The sequence below is a fragment of the Watersipora subatra genome, chromosome 8 (genome assembly GCF_963576615.1).
Source record: "Watersipora subatra chromosome 8, tzWatSuba1.1, whole genome shotgun sequence".
Taxonomy (NCBI): domain Eukaryota; kingdom Metazoa; phylum Bryozoa; class Gymnolaemata; order Cheilostomatida; family Watersiporidae; genus Watersipora; species Watersipora subatra.
Window position 1 is genome coordinate 36,918,935 of NC_088715.1, and position 19,131 is coordinate 36,938,065.

The following is a 19,131-nucleotide window of genomic DNA, read 5'->3' on the forward strand; positions in this document are numbered from 1 at the left end:
ATATATATATATATATATATATATATATATATATATATATAGGGGAGGGTGAGGTAAGTTGAACCTATGTCCAAGTTGAACCACCCCAAGATTTGCCTTCTTCTGGATAGCTTTAATCTAATTTATCAGTCACATGACTAGCGCAGTGTGATTACATCATTTTCTCTGAATAGTCAGTCAATACAGACTTGCAAGCTAAGCTAAAATTTTACATAAGTAAATTTTACTGCCTAAAAGTGATTATGATGGCATAATAGATTTTTAGGTTGGAAGGTAGACATTCAACTTGGCTGCTGAAATTTTTTTACTGGTGGATGTCTATATCATAGAAAACCATTATTGGATATTGTTACTTTAATTGAACGCAAATTTTAGCTTTCATTTAATGAGTCATCCTTGTTCTTCCTATGGGGTAAGTTGAACATATGTTCAACTTACCCCATTAGGGATATTTTCAACTTACCCCAGATATTTATTTGTGTATTTGCCCTATTTTTGATGCCTCAAAACTATATATGACAAGCAAATCCTGGCAACACAAGCCAAGAAGTGATGGATCTTGCTTTACTTGAAGTTGATGTGGGAACTTCAGTTAGGAAAGTGGTTTTAGCACATGGCATAGATCGAATTACCCTAACACTGTATGAGTTGAAGAATGAGCAAACTGTGATCAGCTATTCTGACACTAGGATAGCACACATGGTCTTCAGCAATAGGTTAGAGAAAGACTTGGCCTCTCACACAAAAGAGCTGACCAATTTTTATTATGGATTGTCTAAAAATTAAACTATGGAACTGGCTTATGAATTCGCAATAAATAATCAGCTAAAAGAACCGCCCAGTATCACCAAGGGAAATATTACCTTGCCCGTCATATGTCAGAAAAAACATTAAACAGAGGAAGAAAGATGAGAAAGTTGGCTTTAATTACTGGCACACTTGTCAAAGAAGCTATTGAGATTGAAAAAACAAAGCAATCACAGCCTAAGGTCTCTTATGTCGAAAGTTATGAAGAGTTAAGCACACTGTGGTTGAGAATTCTGACACCAACCATGATGAGCCAGAACCTGTGCTATCCAAATACTCTAGTGACAATGCAATCACAGATGAGAAAGTTCAAGCCAATGATGTTCAAAAAGGAACTTTCTTTCTTGTTAAATACAAAAGAAAAAAAAACAAAACTGTTCCGTGCTGCTCAGATTGAAGCCATATCTGGTCAAAAGTATGATATCGATTCCCTGAAGAGAGTTGGGCACTCCAATCGGTTTATCATGCCCACCACCAAAGATTTTGACACTATTAGAAGTGGCAGAATAGTAAAAGTTCTAAAACCTATTTCAAAGGGCATTACGGGGCGCAATGTTGGTGGTGTCGCCTTTCAAATTGACATTAAAAATAATAATATACGCTAAATGTAACTTATATTGTCATAATTTACTGCAAGATATATTATTCTTATTTGAAACTTTGTTTCTTATAACATTATTACCATATGTTCATCTTACCCCAATAGGTGGTTCAACTTGGAACATGGCTGGGGGAAGATGAGCCGACTAACAACCGTTTTTAAATAACAAACCATAAACAAACTTTTATGGCTAATCACTTGTAAAGATGATGCTACATAGCAAAAGGTCCTATGTTTCTATTATTAGAGTTTAGTAAAACAAATATCAATATGTAGTCAAAAATCCGCATTTTTGTAAAAATGGTGGCAACTTACCCCGCTCTCCCCTATATATATATATATATATATATAGATATATATATGTATGTATGTATGAAACTATTATCTATAACAACTATAGATATGTATATATCTATAGTTGTTATAGATAATACGAGGTCTGATCCAAAAGTTCCCGGAATTGAGTTGTATACTCGTGCATATTCACACGATGGAAAAACCCATTGCAGGGTTGGCTGGGAAACACCTCTGGAGTGTTGTCACAAAATTTCAGGTTGCTATGACAATGCGTTCTCATGTGAGCTAACGATATGTCAAGGTCTGTCCGGTGCTTCGGTATTTTTTTTAACAAATTTATCGTCATGCCTAATCAATCGGAACAGCGTATTTGCATTAAATTTTGTGCGAAATTAGGGAAAACAAGTACTCAGACAGTTGAAATGTTAACTACTGCTTTTGAAGATGCTGGTCTATAAAGAACACAAATTTTTGAGTGGTACAAACGTTTTTGTGAAGGTAGAGACAGCACTGAAGATGACGCGAGGTCTGGCAGACCAGCGTCGGCAAGAACCTGCTCGTAAATTGACAGTGTGAGGTCACTAGTCATGCCAGATCGACGTTTAACCATTAGAGATATTTTGAGAGACTGGACTTATTTTTGGAACTGTTCAAAAAGTTTTAACTGACAATTTAAACAATTTTTAACAGATTAAACGAGTCGCAGCAAAGTTCGTGCCAAGCTTGCTGACTGATGACCAAAACGAGCTCAGGATGCACGCTTGCAACGATTTTAAGGAAGCTTTCAAGAATGATCAAAACTTTATTTTAAAGGTCGTAATATCCTTGTTTCTCTTAATTTCACACAAAATTTAATGCAAATGCGCTGTTCCTGTTAATTAGACATGATAAAAAAAAATTTTTAAAATACCGAAGCACCGGACAGACCTTGACATATCGTTAGCTCACATGAGAACGCATTGTCATAGCAACCTGAAATTTTGTGACAACACTCCAGAGGTGTTTCCCAGCCAACCCTGCAATGGGTTTTTCCATCGTGTGAATATGCACGAGTATACAACTCAATTCCGGGAACTTTTGGATCAGACCTCGTAGTTGTACTTATCTTTGCAGCTACTGTCAGTTTCATGACCTGGTATGTCAATCATCAGGCTGCTACTAACATTCAAGATGGTGGCTGATTTTTCCTCTATTTCTTCTGATTGGCTGGTATTCTACCTGATTGGCTAGTGTTACTGCTTTTTGCTAGTTGGGTGGTTCTAAAATGAGAGAAGATAACTCATAGAGTGTGGGCAGGTTGATGTTATTTCTGATCTTTTGTTGAGTGTAGATGCTTTTAGTTTGTCAATAATATGAAACTTTTCTGCTAAGCGAAGGTTGCATTTTTTATCTGTTGTTGTATGAACTTGCATGAACAAAATAAATGTTCCAATTTATTTTGAAGTTTATGCTGTTCTCTTTCAAGTTCCAAGTATGCTTATTATGTTTAGTTCTGTTTCTTTTGTCGCTGTTTTTGAAGCTATTTTTGTGGTTACGATGTCTGGTCTTGAAGTCAGTCTTGCATAGTCCTATGTAGGTCTTAGCTTGTCTCAGCGGTCTGCTTGTCAAGTCTAGTTATTCTTGCCTGGTACACTACACCAGCATTTGTCAGCAGTTTTGGTGTGAAGGACACTCTGCTTTGTTTCTGCAGTTGCATTTACCTATATTGGTTGCGTTGTTGTTGAGTATTTTGCTGTTGTTTTTATCTATCTTGCTTTTCATATCAGGCATTGTTGAGTAGCCAAATGTCAAGATTTTGTGGTTGAATATTCTGCCACTAGAGGGCTGCCTTTTTGAAAGCTTTTATCTACAATTGATAGAAACCTTTTTGCTACATTTGTTTGCACATTTGCATTAAATGGTGGGTTGTTCCAAAATGTTTTATGGGGCCTTTTTCTATTGGTGTTTAAGTTGTTGCTTGGTGCTATAACTAGTACTGTTTGCTCTAATATCTTGTAGAGCTCTTTTATTTTAGTATTATTTTACTGTATTAGCTTATAATATAGTAGAACCCGAGTTGTAATTATATATATAAATTATTACAATTTATGGTAATAATTGGTATAAGGTAATGTAGTTGTTATTACTATAACAATTACATTACCTTTCACTGTTTATAAGTTGTTTTTAATACCTGTGCAATGTCGGCTAGTGTCGGCTAGTATATATAGATACAGTGCATCCTCAGGATACGATTATCCTGATATACGATTTTATCACCTTACGAAGTGGAACATGAGGATTTTTTACCTCAGCATACGAATTCAATAAAATTTTCACCCAAGTTCAAATTGGGCAGTCGGTGTGCTTATTACGTATGTCAAAATAACAAAGACACCAAAATTCTGTTCGCTAAAATATTTTCACAGCGTCTGAAAGAGTCATGATGACCGATTTCTCTCAGTTCCGTAATTCTCGTGTGTAAAACGGTAATATTTTCCCTCTAAAACCAGTAGCAAAATTGGAGTTACGAACCCTTTAAACAGAAAGTCAGACAACTTCCCTTAACCTGTTAACAAAATCTATTTCATTACAAAAACAGCAACGTTTGAGCATTTTTGCCGAATTAGGTTGAAAAAGGTTTTAAACAGATCTAATTAAAAGTGAAGACAGAAGCTGATAAGTGATAAAACTTTAGTGATAAAAAGTTGAAATTCGGTAGCATAGCTAATAATACAAACTAAAACTTAGCTTTAAGTTAACTTTATTCTTGAAACTTTATCACTATAGCTAGACAAATGTATGTACGGACAGATGAACAGATGGACAAACATTGAGATTTATATATATACTAGCTGTACCACCCGGCGTTGCCCGGGTAATAGAGAGTCTTTGGACAGAAAATGGATTTGTGTTTAACATATAGCAACATTTGCCATTTGAAGTTTCAAACTACATATCATGAGAAGAGTGTTTTGTGTAATTGAAATAAATTAAGAGAGAAAATAAAAAACATCTGAAAAGGTTTTCAAACTTTGTCAAACAACTGTAACTTTCCAACTTCATATCATATGGAAAATTTTTCGTGCTGGTCAAATAAATTAAAAAAAATCAAACAACTATAAAAGGGTTTAAATGTAAGTGTGAAATAATTAGCAAGTAATGGCTAAATTAAGTCTGTTTTGCTATGATTACATTAAAATATGATTTGGTAATGATACACTTAATAGAAACTGAGAAAACAAAATAAAAATTCTGAATATGTAGAATTAATAGTAACAATTGTATAGAAGTGTGTGTATAAAAAAAGTTACTGTTCCACCAGCAGCTATCCGTCAAAACTCTGAAGACCACAATGCTGGTACCTCTCGATACTGGTACAAATGTAAAAATGAGATATCATACTGTCTTTGTCTGATCGAACGGTGAGAAAATGTAGAGGCCATTCCTACTCGAGATAATACAATTGTTCACGTGAAAGGTATTGACCTTCACTGCAATTTAGCAATTAAACCTTACGAAAAACCGGAAATAGAAGTTCACGAAAACGCAAAAAAAACATCGTGTTTTATAGAGTTGATTGAATTCATAGTTTCAAATAATATGTCATTCAGCGTGTGCATACGCTATACGGTATATGATAATGTATTGGATCAATATGTCATGCTTAGCTTGTGGTTAAAAAAACTTACAAACGCCATCTCCGGGAGTTCAAATTCATCAGGACGCGGAATTTTAGTTCTAAGATTTTAATAACTATAGCTGGACGGACAACAGAAAACAGACGACAGAAAACAGACGACAGAAAACAGACGACAGAAAATAGGCGACAAACTTTGTGAAATATATATATTTATATATTATATTTATATATATTTACTAGATATACTATTGAATGCCCGGCGTTGCCAGGATAATAAAAAAAGTCTTTGGACAGTCTTTGTATATGTTAAAGGTTTACTTAAAACAAAATTCACATAACAGTTATTTTGTATCAAAAGATTCTCCATGTCTTACTCTGCTGTGTTGTAGGTGCAAAATATGTGGAAATGTGATTACAAGCTCTTAAAAGCTCAAAAATGAACAGTTAATCGCAGCCATCACAAAAACGCCTTAGTTTGGAATCTTTTTATTTCGATGACGTACTCAAACTTTGGAGTTATTTTTTTGACACGAGCTGTCATCACGTGAAATTAAAGGCCAATAAAAGGCTCAATATAAAACTTCTCGTAGCACTAGTTTATAACAAACACTTCGGGTTCTACCGGAAAACGTTTATCGAATATAGACGCTCGCTATTTTACAGTTGCGTTTCAGCCTAGTCTAATCGTCTAGTTGTAATCTGATCATGTGACCCATACTTCTTGCCAAATGGCGCAAACAATTTTTTGCAACATTTTTCGACTATCACAGGTTACCAACGGGCTCGTCATGTTTATCAGAGAATGATATGCTCTCCTACGAGCAAAAGTTAAAAAATTAAACGAATTTTTACGGTAAGTTTTAAGATATCAGTGCTCAAAGTGACAGCATTACAATGATGATGATATATGTGTATAGGGGCAATAGACATGGTTTTATTCAATGCGTGAAGTATATTTGTGAAAATATTTCGAGGAATGAAGTTGCATGAAAGTGTAAACAGAAGCCATGGTGTTCAACTATGCCCCATTTGAGCTGTTTTAGAAAGGGATTCCAATCTACGGCATTTTCATGATGGGTGCGATTAACTGTTCATTTTTGAGCTTTTAAGAGCTTGTAATCACATTTCCACATATTTTGCACCTACAACACAGCAGAGTAAGACATTGTAAATTTTTTGATACCAAATAACTGTAATGTGAATTTTGTTGCAAGTAAACCTTTGAATAAAAGTTTATTTTTGTTCAACATATATATACAACATTTACTTTTCTAGCTTTTAAACTTCATAAAGAGAGAAAAGTGTTTTTTGTGCAGTTTAAATGAATTAAGAAACAAGGAAATTGTAAAGGTTTTCAAACTTTTTCAAACAACTAACTTTTAAATTTCAAATTTTAAAAGAAGTGTTTTGTTGAAATAAATTAGCAGGAAAAATAAAACTGTAAACGTGTTTAAATGTGAAATCATTAGCAAGTAATTGCTGTTTAGTCTGTTTTACTACGATTACAATGAAAAATTATTTGGTATACAATTATATGATTTGTGTTCGTTTCAGTGTTGGCTTCATACAGTGAGAAAAAAGCCGAAAATATCGCAATAGATGTATACTTTTTTCATGGTATGAAGTTTGAAAGTTAGAATGGTAACTGTTATTATATGTTAAATAAATTTTATGTTCAAAGAATTTTATTATCCAGGCAACGCCGGGCATTCAACTAGTATATATATACATGCATATATACTCATGCTACAGACAGTACTGTTTCGGCTATTGAAGCCTCATCAGTGCAGCTCAGAGCTGGCAAAGGAGACAAGTCCCATTGCCGATGAGAGCTGACTTCCTTATCATGAGAGATGTTGTTTGTATACATATATAAGTATATATATGTATATACATTTTATATATATGTGTGTATATATGCAAATATCATATATATCATATATTCATATATATATATATATAGAACAGATAGCGCAGCTGGTAAGGTATCGGGACAGTGATCATTAGGTCCTAGGTTCAATCCTCAACAACTGCACCTTTCTGATGGTCCTTAGACTACACCCTTGCTTCTATAATGTCTTCAATCTCTATGATGAGTGCAATAACCAAAGCCATGCCGGCTCGGGCGTCGCCCGGTCAAACAAGGTCCGCGCTGCCTATAGCAGGACAAGGCAGTGAAAAATGGGCTACAGGTTCAAAACGGATAAAATGGACTCGAACTGATAACACGGACCTCATGCAGTGCTACTTTATGAGTGAGCCTCAAAAGTGGGGCTACATGGGAAGAATGCGTCAACTGTGGATAAACATGGTTCCTGAATTGCCACTAACCGCTAAGCAATTTGTAGCTCAGAGGAGTAACATAGTCAAGCGGCACCTCATATCGGAACTTGAGGTTGATGAAATTAGGGAGCAGTTCACCCAAGTAACCTCGACCAACGAGGAGTGCATATCAACACACACTGTCACACATACACAATCTTGTGTTGACTCACGGGTTGAAGAAGACATGCACTTTGACCTTGACCCAAGGGTGAAAGAGCTTGCGGAAAATATCATCAACAAGATGCAAGCTGCTAATGATTATGGAAGCAGGGTACCACTACAAAGAGATAGTAAGGCCATACCTAAGAAGCTGTTAGAAGACATTAACTTGGCTCATTATCTGACACAGTCAATCTCTACTGGATCGATCAGTGAGACTAACGCCCTAATCTACAGTACAGCAACTGTCATCTTGGAAGAGATCGGTATTAAGCCACTGTCAACAAGGCTTCAAGCCATTCCATCCTGGCAGCTAAGGCTACAAAATAAGATCAAGGACTTGTGCAAGAAAGTTATTAGGCTCAGTGAGAGATCTAACCACAGTTTGGAGCATCCAAAAAGGGAAGCCACAATAGAAGCTCTAGAATCTGCCAAACAACTGCTAGTAGCACTCTCGGCACAACTGAAGCGGTACACCAAAGAGAGGGATAACAAGAGAATGAACAAACTGTTCATCAATAATCCATCTAGAGTTCAAAGGTGAACTGCAGAGGCCAATGTCAGATCCTTCCCGATCCAGCACTTCAAAGTTCTGGAAAGACATCTGGGAGAAAGAGACTACTCATAACACCACTGCAAATTGGCTGAAGAGGCTTAAAGTGAGCCATCAACACACTGTGGCTCATCAAGGACTCACCATGAGCGAAGTGGGCATCAAGTGCAGAGTGCAGCGTATGAAGAACTGGGCAGCACCTGGCCATGACATGATTCAAGCCTTCTGGTTGAAGAAATTGACATCACTTCACACTAGAATGGCTAAGCAGATGGAATGCTTAATAGAACAAGGTGACCATCCAGAATGGCTGACCAAAGGACGAACTGTACTTCTGATAAAAGATCCAAAGCAGGGGCCGATTCCCAAAAACTATCGACCAATAACATGCTTGCTCACCACCTGGAAACTGCTCTCAGGAATTGTTACAGACAAACTGGAAGAGCACATGAGTCACTATATGACCAGTGCTCAGAAAGGAATTGGGCGCAACACCCGAGGAGCCAAACATCAGTTACTGGTGGATCGGACGGTCTGTCAAGACAGCAGAAGGCATATCAATCTTGCCATGGCTTGGATTGACTACAAAAAGGCCTATGACTCAATTCCCCATAGTTGGATACTTGAATGCCTCAGTATGTACAATGTTCACTCTGCTCTTGTGGCATTCATCAAGATGTCAATGACCAAATGGAAGACGGAACTGGAGGCTAATGGCAAAAAGCTGACGAGTGTAAAACTTAAGCGAGGCATCTATCAAGGTGACTCCTTATCACCGCTGCTCTTCTGCATATGCCTAAACCCTCTAAGCAATATGCTAAAGAAGACTCAATATGGGTACCAGTTTAAGAGAGGCACCAAGATAAACCACCTCTTCTACATGGATGACATCAAGCTGTACGCTAACAAAGAAAGGGACATTGATTCGCTAATACACCTCACTCAGGTATACAGCAATGACATCGGAATGACCTTCGGTATTGAGAAATGTGGATGGCTAATTTTTAAGAAAGACCATTCTATGCTCACAGATGGCCTAAGAATGCCAAATGGTACCATCAAAGATATAGAAAAAGGGTACAAGTACTTGAGGATTATGCAAAGCAACATCAACCACGAAGCCGAGGTACGTCACAAAGCCATTACCGAATACAAGAAACGCCTTCGGCAAGTCCTACGGAGCCAGCTCAATGCCAAGGACCAAGTCATGGCAATAAATACCTATGCACTGCCATTAATAAGATATCCAGCAAGCATGATAAAGTGGACTGAGGAAGCCATCAAGGAAACAGATATAGCAACTCGTAAACTGCTGACCATGCATGGAGCACTCCACCCAAAATCTGATACTACTAGATTGTATTTTGATAGGAAAGATGGCGGTAGGGGACTCGAAAGTGTACAGCAGACAGTGAAAGAGGAAGATCGAAGCCTATGCAGCCTCCATGGCCAATTCAGATAAGTTGCTAGCTGAATTTTAATCGGCTGCTTTTACAATGGAGCTTTGCCCTGATGATGAGGAAGTTGACTGGCACATGAAACCTCTTCATGGTGCTTACCACCGACAAATATCTAAGGTTGGCGATCTTCACCAGACATATATGTGGCTGAACAAAGGAAACCTAACGGCCAATACAGAGTCGCTAATCATGGCAGCCCAGGAGCAAGCGCTCCCAACAAGGCAACTCCAAACAAAAATCTATCACACTAGAGACGATCCTAGATGCAGACTAAGCAAAGATGCGCCTGAGACCATCCAACACATCAGTGGATGCAAGCAGCTAGCAGGAAACGCATACACTGAGCGGCATAAACATGTCACAGGTATTGTGTATAGAAGTCTATGTGATGAGTATGACCTTAATAAACCACAACACTGGCGGGAAGCTTCTAGTAAGGTGAATGAAAATGACCGCGCTAAGATCCTCTGGTACTTCTACATCCGGACTGACAAGCATGTCTTAGCAAACCAACCAGATATAGTGGTGGTGGACAAGTAGAACAAGAGGGCTACTATACTAGATATAGCAGTACCCAATGACTACAATATAGCCAGCAAAGAAAAGGAAAAGGTAGAGAAATATCTCCCTCTTAGAGAAGAGATTGAAAAATGCTGGGATGTAAGAACAACTGTAATCCCAGTAGTCATTGGGGCACTGGGCGCAATAATACCGTCGCATAAAATGTGGCTTGCCCAAAGACCAACAGCAATCAACTCAGGTGAGTTGCAGAAAAGTGCGCTACTGGGAACAGCTAAGATCTTGAGGTGAGTGCTCAAACTCCCAGGTCTCTGGTAGGAAACCCGAGTTAGAGCAGAAATTACCACCCATACGGGTTAACCGGGGTGAGGAAACAACTTTTTATATATATATATATGCATATGTATATATATGTGCATATATATATATGCATATGTATATATATATGCATATATATATATGTGCATATGTGTATATATATATACATATATATATGTGTATATATACATTAGGTGACCATTAGGTCCTAGGTTCAAATCCCAGCAACCGCACCCTTCTGGTGGCCCTTAGACAAGACCCTTGCTTATACAATGTCTACAACATCTATGATGAGTGCAATAACCAAAGTCATGCCGGCTCAGACATCACCCGGTCAAACAAGGTCCGCGTTGCCTGTAGCTGAACCAGGACAAGGCAGCGGAAAATGGGCTACTGGTTCCAAACGGATGAAATGGACTCAGACTGATAACATGGATCTCATGCAGTGCTACATTATGAGTGTACTTCAAAAGTGGGTCTACATGGGAAGGATGCATCAACTGTGGTTAAACATGCGCCCTGAATTGCCTCTAACCACTAAACAACTTGTAGCTCAGAGAAGTAACATAATCAAGCGGCGCCTCACATCGGAACTTGAGGAAGATGAAACTAGGCAATATTTCACCCAAGTAATCTCGACCAACAAGGAGTGCATATCAACACATACGGAGCTAGCACATACACCATCTTGTATCAGACAAACTGGAAAAGCACATGAGTCACTATATGGGCAGTGCTCAGAAAGGAGTTTGGTGAAACACCTAAGCAGCTAAACATCAGTTTCCGGTGCGTTGGACGTTCTGTCAAAACAGCAGGAAAAGGCATACCAATCTTGCCATGGCTTGGATTGAATACAAAAAGGCATATGACCCAATTCCCCATAGTTCCCCATGTTTGCCCTTCCCTTGTGGCGTTCATCAAGATGGCAATGACTAAATGGAAAGCTAATGGAACTGGAGGCTAATGGCAAAAAGCTGGCGAGTGTCAAAATCAAGCGAGGCATCTATCAAGATGACTCCTTATCACCGCTGCTCTTCCGCATATGCCTAAACCCTCTAAGCCATATGTTGGAGAAGACTCAATATGGTTACCAGTTTCAGAGTGGCGCCAAGATAAACTATCTTTTCTATATGGATGACATCAGGTTGGACGCTGAAAATGAAGGGTCCTTGATTCGCTAATACATTTTATTCAAGTGTACAGCAAGGACATCGGAATGACCTTCGGTATTGAGAAATGTGGATGGCTAATTCTCAAGACAGACCATTCTGTGCACACATACGGCCTAGAAATGCCAATTGGTACCATCAAAGATATAGAAGAACGGTACAAGTACTTGGGGATTATGCAAAGCAACATCAACCATGAAGCCGAAGTACGTCACAAAGCCATTACCGAATGCAAGAGACGTGTTTGGCAGACCCTATGAAGCCAGCTCAATGCCAGGAATCAAGTCATGGCAATAAATACCTACGCACTGCCAATAATAAAATACCCAGCAGGCATAATAAAGTGGACTGAAGAAGCCATCAAGAAAACAGATATAGCAACTCGCAAACTGCTTATGATACATGGAGCGCTCCAACCAAAATCTGATACTACTAGATTGTATCTCGATAGGATAGATGGTGGTAGGGGACCCAAAAGTCTGCAGCAGACAGTAAAAGATAAAGAACAAAGCATTTAAGCCTATGCAGCCTCCATAGCCACCACAGATGAGTTGCTAGCTAAATTTCAATCGGCTGCTCTGACACTAGAGCTTCCCAGTGATGATGAGGAACTTGACTTTCAAGTCAAGTTCTTGACTTTTAAGTCCTTGAGGACTTGAAAGGAAACTTTTTTATGGTGCTTACCACTGACAAATATCTAAGATTGCAATCTCCACCAGACATATATGTCGCTGAACAAAGTGAACCTAACAGCCAATACAGAGTCGCTGCTCATGGCAGCCCAGGAGCAAGCGCTCCCAACAAGGCAACTCCAAACAAAGATCTATCACACTAGAAACGAACCTAGATGCAGACTGCAAAAATGCACCTGACACCATCTAACACATCAGTAGATTCAAGCATCTAACCGGAAACGCGTACACTGAGTGGCATAATCATGCTGCAGGTTTTGTACAGAAGTCTATGTGATGAGTATGGCCTTAATAAGCCACAACACTGGTGGGAAGTTCCTGGTAAGGTCAATGAGAATGACCGTGCTAAGATCCCCTGGGACTTCTACATCCGGACTGACAAGCATGTCCGAGCAAACCAACCAGGTATAGTGGTGGTGGACAAGGAGAACAAGAGGGCTACTATAATAGATATAGCAGTACCCAATGACTACAATATAGCCAGAAAAGAAAAAGTAGAGAAATATCTCCCTCCTAGAAAAGAGATTGAAATATGCCTGGGTGTAAGAACAACTGTAATTCCAGTAGTCATTATGGCACTGGGCGTAATAGCACCTGCGCGTAAAATGTGTCTTGCCTAGATACTAGCAGCAATCAACTCAAATGAGTAGCAGAAAAGTGCGCTTTTCGGAACAGTTAAGATCTTGAGGCGAGTGTTCAAACTCCCAGGTCTCGGAGGAGGAAACCATTTTTTTATCTATATATTTCTCAAAGTATGTCATCTGTTTGTCATTCCGGCTATAGCTATTAAAATCTTGATATTAAAATTTCACATTCTAATGGATATGAACTCACGGTGAACGCATGGACATGTTTCATATCCAGACACTCTACCACTGAGCTACAACTGCATCTTGATCAAAGACGTTTTCATATACCCAATGCGCATGCTAATTATTTTAGCATTGCGCCCATGCGTTACGATGGCCTGTTAAGAAATATTTTTCGTAAGGTTCAATTACTATATCAGGGTTCAAGGTCAATTCTGCTCACACGAACAAATATATTGTCTCCATATTGTCGTATTCAAAGTTTTGATGGGTAGCTTCTGGTGGAACAGTAACCTTTTTTATACATACGCACTTCTATGCAAGAGTTGTTATTATTAATTCTACATATTCAGGATTTTTATTTGGTTTCTCAGTTCGTAATAATTGTATCATTACCGAATCATCTTTTGTTGTAATCGTAGCAAAACCTACTTAGTTTAGCTATTACTTGCTCATTATTTCACCAGCTAAACCTTTTTATAGTAGTTATATCTTTTTAGTTTATTTGACCTGCACGAAACATTTTTTTCATAATACGAGTTTAAAAGTGGTTTGACAAAGTTTGAAAACCTTTACAGTTGTTTTTATTTTTTCTTAATTTCTTTCAATTACACAACACGTTTCTCATGATATCTAGTTTGAAAGTTAGAATCGCAATTGTTGTTATGTTAAATAAAAATATATTTTCTGATCAAAGACTTTTTTATTACCCGGGCAAGGCCAAGTACCACAGCTGGTATAAATATATATATATATATATATATATATATGTAATAAGCCTATTATAGGGGCCTATTGTAGTCTATTAAGCTTATTTGAGTGAAATAAACTACTTCACAACTTGATCATTACAGTAGTAGCTGATAAATTAGACTCACTTTTGTTAATATTACTCAAAGTGATAACGTTGACCATCTCAGGTGACCTCCAAAAGGACCAATTACAGCGAGAGGTGGATGAACACTCTCTGCGACTTGATAGATTGCGCGTCTTGATGTCAACTACTTCCTCCAATCATCTTGACCAATCTGGGAAGCAATCTATTTTGTTTAACCAATCAACAAAAAATTGTAATCGTAACCAGACATCTGCATTTCATCCGATTGACCAGCCATTGTTATTACCTAATCAATTTGACCAATCAACGGCAAAGCCTGATTCACTCACCCAATCCTCTGCTGAGGATACCCAGCTCAACCATTCAACAGCAGCATCAAATGCGTTGAATCACATGGAAACAGAGTTACTTTTACTTGGTCAAGTAGAACTGTATTCTAATGAACGTAGTGAGACTTCAAAGCCTGACGCCATTAACCAATCATCTTTGAGATCAGCTCAGCTTGAACAATCAGTGCAATCTGGCATCAGTCAATCATACATGTCTGTGGAAGAAAGGGAGAGTCTAATTAGAACTGTCTCCAGCAAGTTGCCGGCTCGTTCAGATGGGTAAGTAGCAGGTCTATGTATTCGGTATGTGTTCATCCTGTACGTACAGTAGCAGTTTTATGTATTCAGTATGTGTTCATCCTGTACATACAGTAGCAGGTCTATGTATTCGGTATGTGTTCATCCTGTACGTACAGTAGCAGTTCTATGTATTCAGTATGTGTTCATCCTGTACATACAGTAGCAGGTCTATGTATTCGGTGTGTGTTCATTCTGTACATACAGTAGCAGGTCTATGTATTCAGTATGTGTTCATCCTGTACATACAGTAGCAGTTCTATGTATTCGGTATGTGTTCATTCTGTACATACAGTAGCAGGTCTATGTATTCAGTATGTGTTCATCCTGTACATACAGTAGCAGTTCTATGTATTCAGTATGTGTTCATCCTGTACATACAGTAGCAGTTCTATGTATTCAGTATGTGTTCATCCTGTACATACAGTAGCAGTTCTATGTATTCGGTATGTGTTCATCCTGTACATACAGTAGCAGTTCTATGTATTCAGTATGTGTTCATCCTGTACATACAGTAGCGGTTCTATATATTCAGTATGTGTTCATCCTGTACATACAGTAGCGGTTCTATGTATTCAGTATGTGTTCATTCTGTACATACAGTAGCAGTTCTATGTATTCAGTATGTGTTCATCCTGTACATACAGTAGCGGTTCTATGTATTCAGTATGTGTTCATCCTGTACATACAGTGGCAGTTCTATATATTCAGTATGTGTTCATCCTGTACATACAGTGGCAGTTCTATATATTCAGTATGTGTTCATCCTGTACATACAGTAGTGGTTCTATATATTCAGTATGTGTTCATCCTGTACATACAGTAGCAGTTCTATGTATTCGGTATGTGTTCATCCTGTACATACAGTAGCAGTTCTATATATTCAGTATGTGTTCATCCTGTACATACAGTGGCAGTTCTATATATTCAGTATGTGTTCATCCTGTACATACAGTAGCGGTTCTATATATTCAGTATGTGTTCATCCTGTACATACAGTAGGAGTTCTATGTATTCAGTATGTGTTCATCCTGTACATACAGTAGTGGTTCTATATATTCAGTATGTGTTCATCCTGTACATACAGTAGTGGTTCTATATATTCAGTATGTGTTCATCCTGTACATACAGTAGCGGTTCTATATATTCAGTATGTGTTCATCCTGTACATACAGTAGCGGTTCTATGTATTCAGTATGTGTTCATTCTGTACATACAGTAGCAGTTCTATGTATTCAGTATGTGTTCATCCTGTACATACAGTAGCGGTTCTATGTATTCAGTATGTGTTCATCCTGTACATACAGTGGCAGTTCTATATATTCAGTATGTGTTCATCCTGTACATACAGTAGCAGTTCTATATATTCAGTATGTGTTCATCCTGTACATACAGTGGCAGTTCTATATATTCAGTATGTGTTCATCCTGTACATACAGTAGCAGTTCTATATATTCAGTATGTGTTCATCCTGTACATACAGTAGTGGTTCTATATATTCAGTATGTGTTCATCCTGTACATACAGTAGCAGTTCTATATATTCAGTATGTGTTCATCCTGTACATACAGTGGCAGTTCTATATATTCAGTATGTGTTCATCCTGTACATACAGTAGCGGTTCTATGTATTCAGTATGTGTTCATCCTGTACATACAGTAGCAGTTCTATGTATTCAGTATGTGTTCATCCTGTACATACAGTAGCGGTTCTATGTATTCAGTATGTGTTCATCCTGTACATACAGTGGCAGTTCTATATATTCAGTATGTGTTCATCCTGTACATACAGTAGCGGTTCTATATATTCAGTATGTGTTCATCCTGTACATACAGTAGGAGTTCTATGTATTCAGTATGTGTTCATCCTGTACATACAGTAGTGGTTCTATATATTCAGTATGTGTTCATCCTGTACATACAGTAGTGGTTCTATATATTCAGTATGTGTTCATCCTGTACATACAGTAGCAGTTCTATATATTCAGTATGTGTTCATCCTGTACATACAGTGGCAGTTCTATATATTCAGTATGTGTTCATCCTGTACATACAGTAGGAGTTCTATGTATTCAGTATGTGTTCATCCTGTACATACAGTAGGAGTTCTATGTATTCAGCATGTGTTCATCCTGTACATACAGTAGCAGTTCTATGTATTCAGTATGCGTTCATCCTGTACATACAGTAGCAGGTTTAGCTATTATTCCTCATGTTCTGCAGCTACTCGCATACTTATATGTAACAATTCAGGTAATTGAACCGTTCTAACTTTGTCTACTGAAGCTAAGTCTAACTTGTTTTTATTTATGCCTGTTTATGTGTTGCATTTGAAGATATAGCCCTGGCACTAGTAATTCTCTGACCCGTCCTAGTAGGCCAACCTGGCACCAGGTCCTCACTGGTAGATCCGATGAATCTGCAGAGATCGGCCAGCAGAATTTACCTCTGCCTTTTGTTGCACAAACGACTCCATTAAAAGAGTCTGAATCCTCGTCTGCCGTACAAACATTTTTTAATTTCGCATCAAATCCACAGTCTATGACTGGATGGTCAGCAGTTCATCATCAGATGTTGGCAAGGCAGCAACAGTTTAACAGGTAGGAAGGTAGGAATTACCTTCGCCTTGCGGTGGTAGAAGATCATTTGAATGCATGGTGAAGTCTACACAGGCCTTCTGTTGGTCTTTGCAGGTCATTGTATTAGAGATGAGGCTCATTCTGTCTCACGAATCTGGTTATTTGAAGCTGTCTCAGCATTTTAACAATGAGTAGAGAGTCGTTTGATATGGTAATTTGATAAGGTGCAATTCTCATACATATCTGCTGAAACATGTGATATATTTGTCAGAAATCAGTGGTTCATTCTTGACCCTGCTGTAGGAAGCAAGAAGAGCTTCGACGTCAATTGGCTAATATTCAAGAACAGAAAAGGAGGTTGCTAGCTCCCTCTAATCAGCAGGAGCTGGTGCCGACGCAGCATAGCCTAAGAGACACCCTGCAGGAGCTTGGAATAGACTTAGCGGATGTTTCTGTTATGGAGTCTACACCATTTGAGAGTGAGTAGATTAGTATTAGAGTTGATGAGCTCTTCAAATCTTCTATGTTGTCTCTCTTTTATCACGTTTCGTTTTTGTTTATGCTTTTTAATTGGTTTGGTATGATGTCTGTCTGTGACCCTGTCAAGTTATACCTGTCTTTCACTATCATTTCATATATCTGTCTGTACAGTTACCAAGTTTATCCCTGTCCTTTTGTCAGTCTGTATGTGTGTAAAGTTCTGTCTTTCCTTCTATCAGACTATATGTCTGTGTGCGTGTCTGTTTAGTTTTGTCTGTCCCTCTATCAGACTATATGTTTGTGTACGTGTCTGTTTAGTTTTGTCTGTCCCTCTATCAGACTATATGTCTGTGTCCGTGTCTGTTTAGCTTTGTCTGTCCCTCTATCAGACTATACGTTTGTGTGCGTGTCTGTTTAGTTTTGTCTGTCTCTCTATCAAACTATATGTTTGTGTGCGTGTCTGTTTAGCTTTGTCTGTCCCTCTATCAGACTATATGTCTGTGTGCGCGTCTGTTTAGTTTTGTCTGTCCATCTATCAGACTATATGTTTGTGTGCGTGTCTGTTTAGTTTTGTCTGTCCCTCTATCAGACTATGTCTGTGTGTGTGCGTGTCTGTTTAGTTTTGTCTGTCCCTCTGTCAGACTATATGTCTGTGTGCGCGCGTCTGTCTAAAGTTAATTGCAGTTGAAGAGAAAGTCCTGAAACTCGAAATGGCCCGGTGTGTTGTACACATTTTAGTACCTTGTGACATGAGGAAGCTCTTTGGTTTTCTTGTATATGAGGTAGTGGCTGTTGATTGTGAATTAGTGGTTGTTGATTGTGAATTAGTGGTTGTTGATTGTGAGAAGGTGGTTGTTGATTGTGAGAAGGTGGTTGTTGATTGTGAGAAGGTGGTTGTTGATTGTGAGAAGGTGGTTGTTGATTGTGAGAAGGTGGTTGTTGATTGTGAGGTGGTTGTTGATTGTGAGAAGGTGGTTGTTGATTGTGAGAAGGTGGTTGTTGATTGTGAGAAGGTGGTTGTTGATTGTGAGAAGGTGGTTGTTGATTGTGAGAAGGTGGTTGTTGATTGTGAGAAGGTGGTTGTTGATTGTGAGAAGGTGGTTGTTGATTGTGAGAAGGTGGTTGTTGATTGTGAGAAGGTGGTTGTTGATTGTGAGAAGGTGGTTGTTGATTGTGAGAAAGTGGTTGTTGATTGTGAGAAGGTGGTTGTTGATTGTGAGAAGGTGGTTGTTGATTGTGAGAAGGTGGTTGTTGATTGTGAGAAGGTGGTTGTTGATT

The 19,131-nt window shown here is 38.4% G+C and overlaps 1 protein-coding gene across 1 annotated transcript in view; it reads left to right on the forward strand.

Annotated features, from left to right (window-relative positions):
• LOC137401579 (centrosomal protein of 295 kDa-like) overlaps window positions 1-19,131 on the forward strand; it is a 77,115-nt gene that overhangs the window by 34,956 nt on the left and 23,028 nt on the right. The window contains exons 15-17 of the mRNA XM_068088006.1: window positions 14,252-14,777; window positions 17,131-17,394; window positions 17,677-17,852. Coding sequence (XP_067944107.1) covers window positions 14,252-14,777; window positions 17,131-17,394; window positions 17,677-17,852 — 966 coding nt within the window. The remainder of the gene's footprint in view (window positions 1-14,251; window positions 14,778-17,130; window positions 17,395-17,676; window positions 17,853-19,131) is intronic.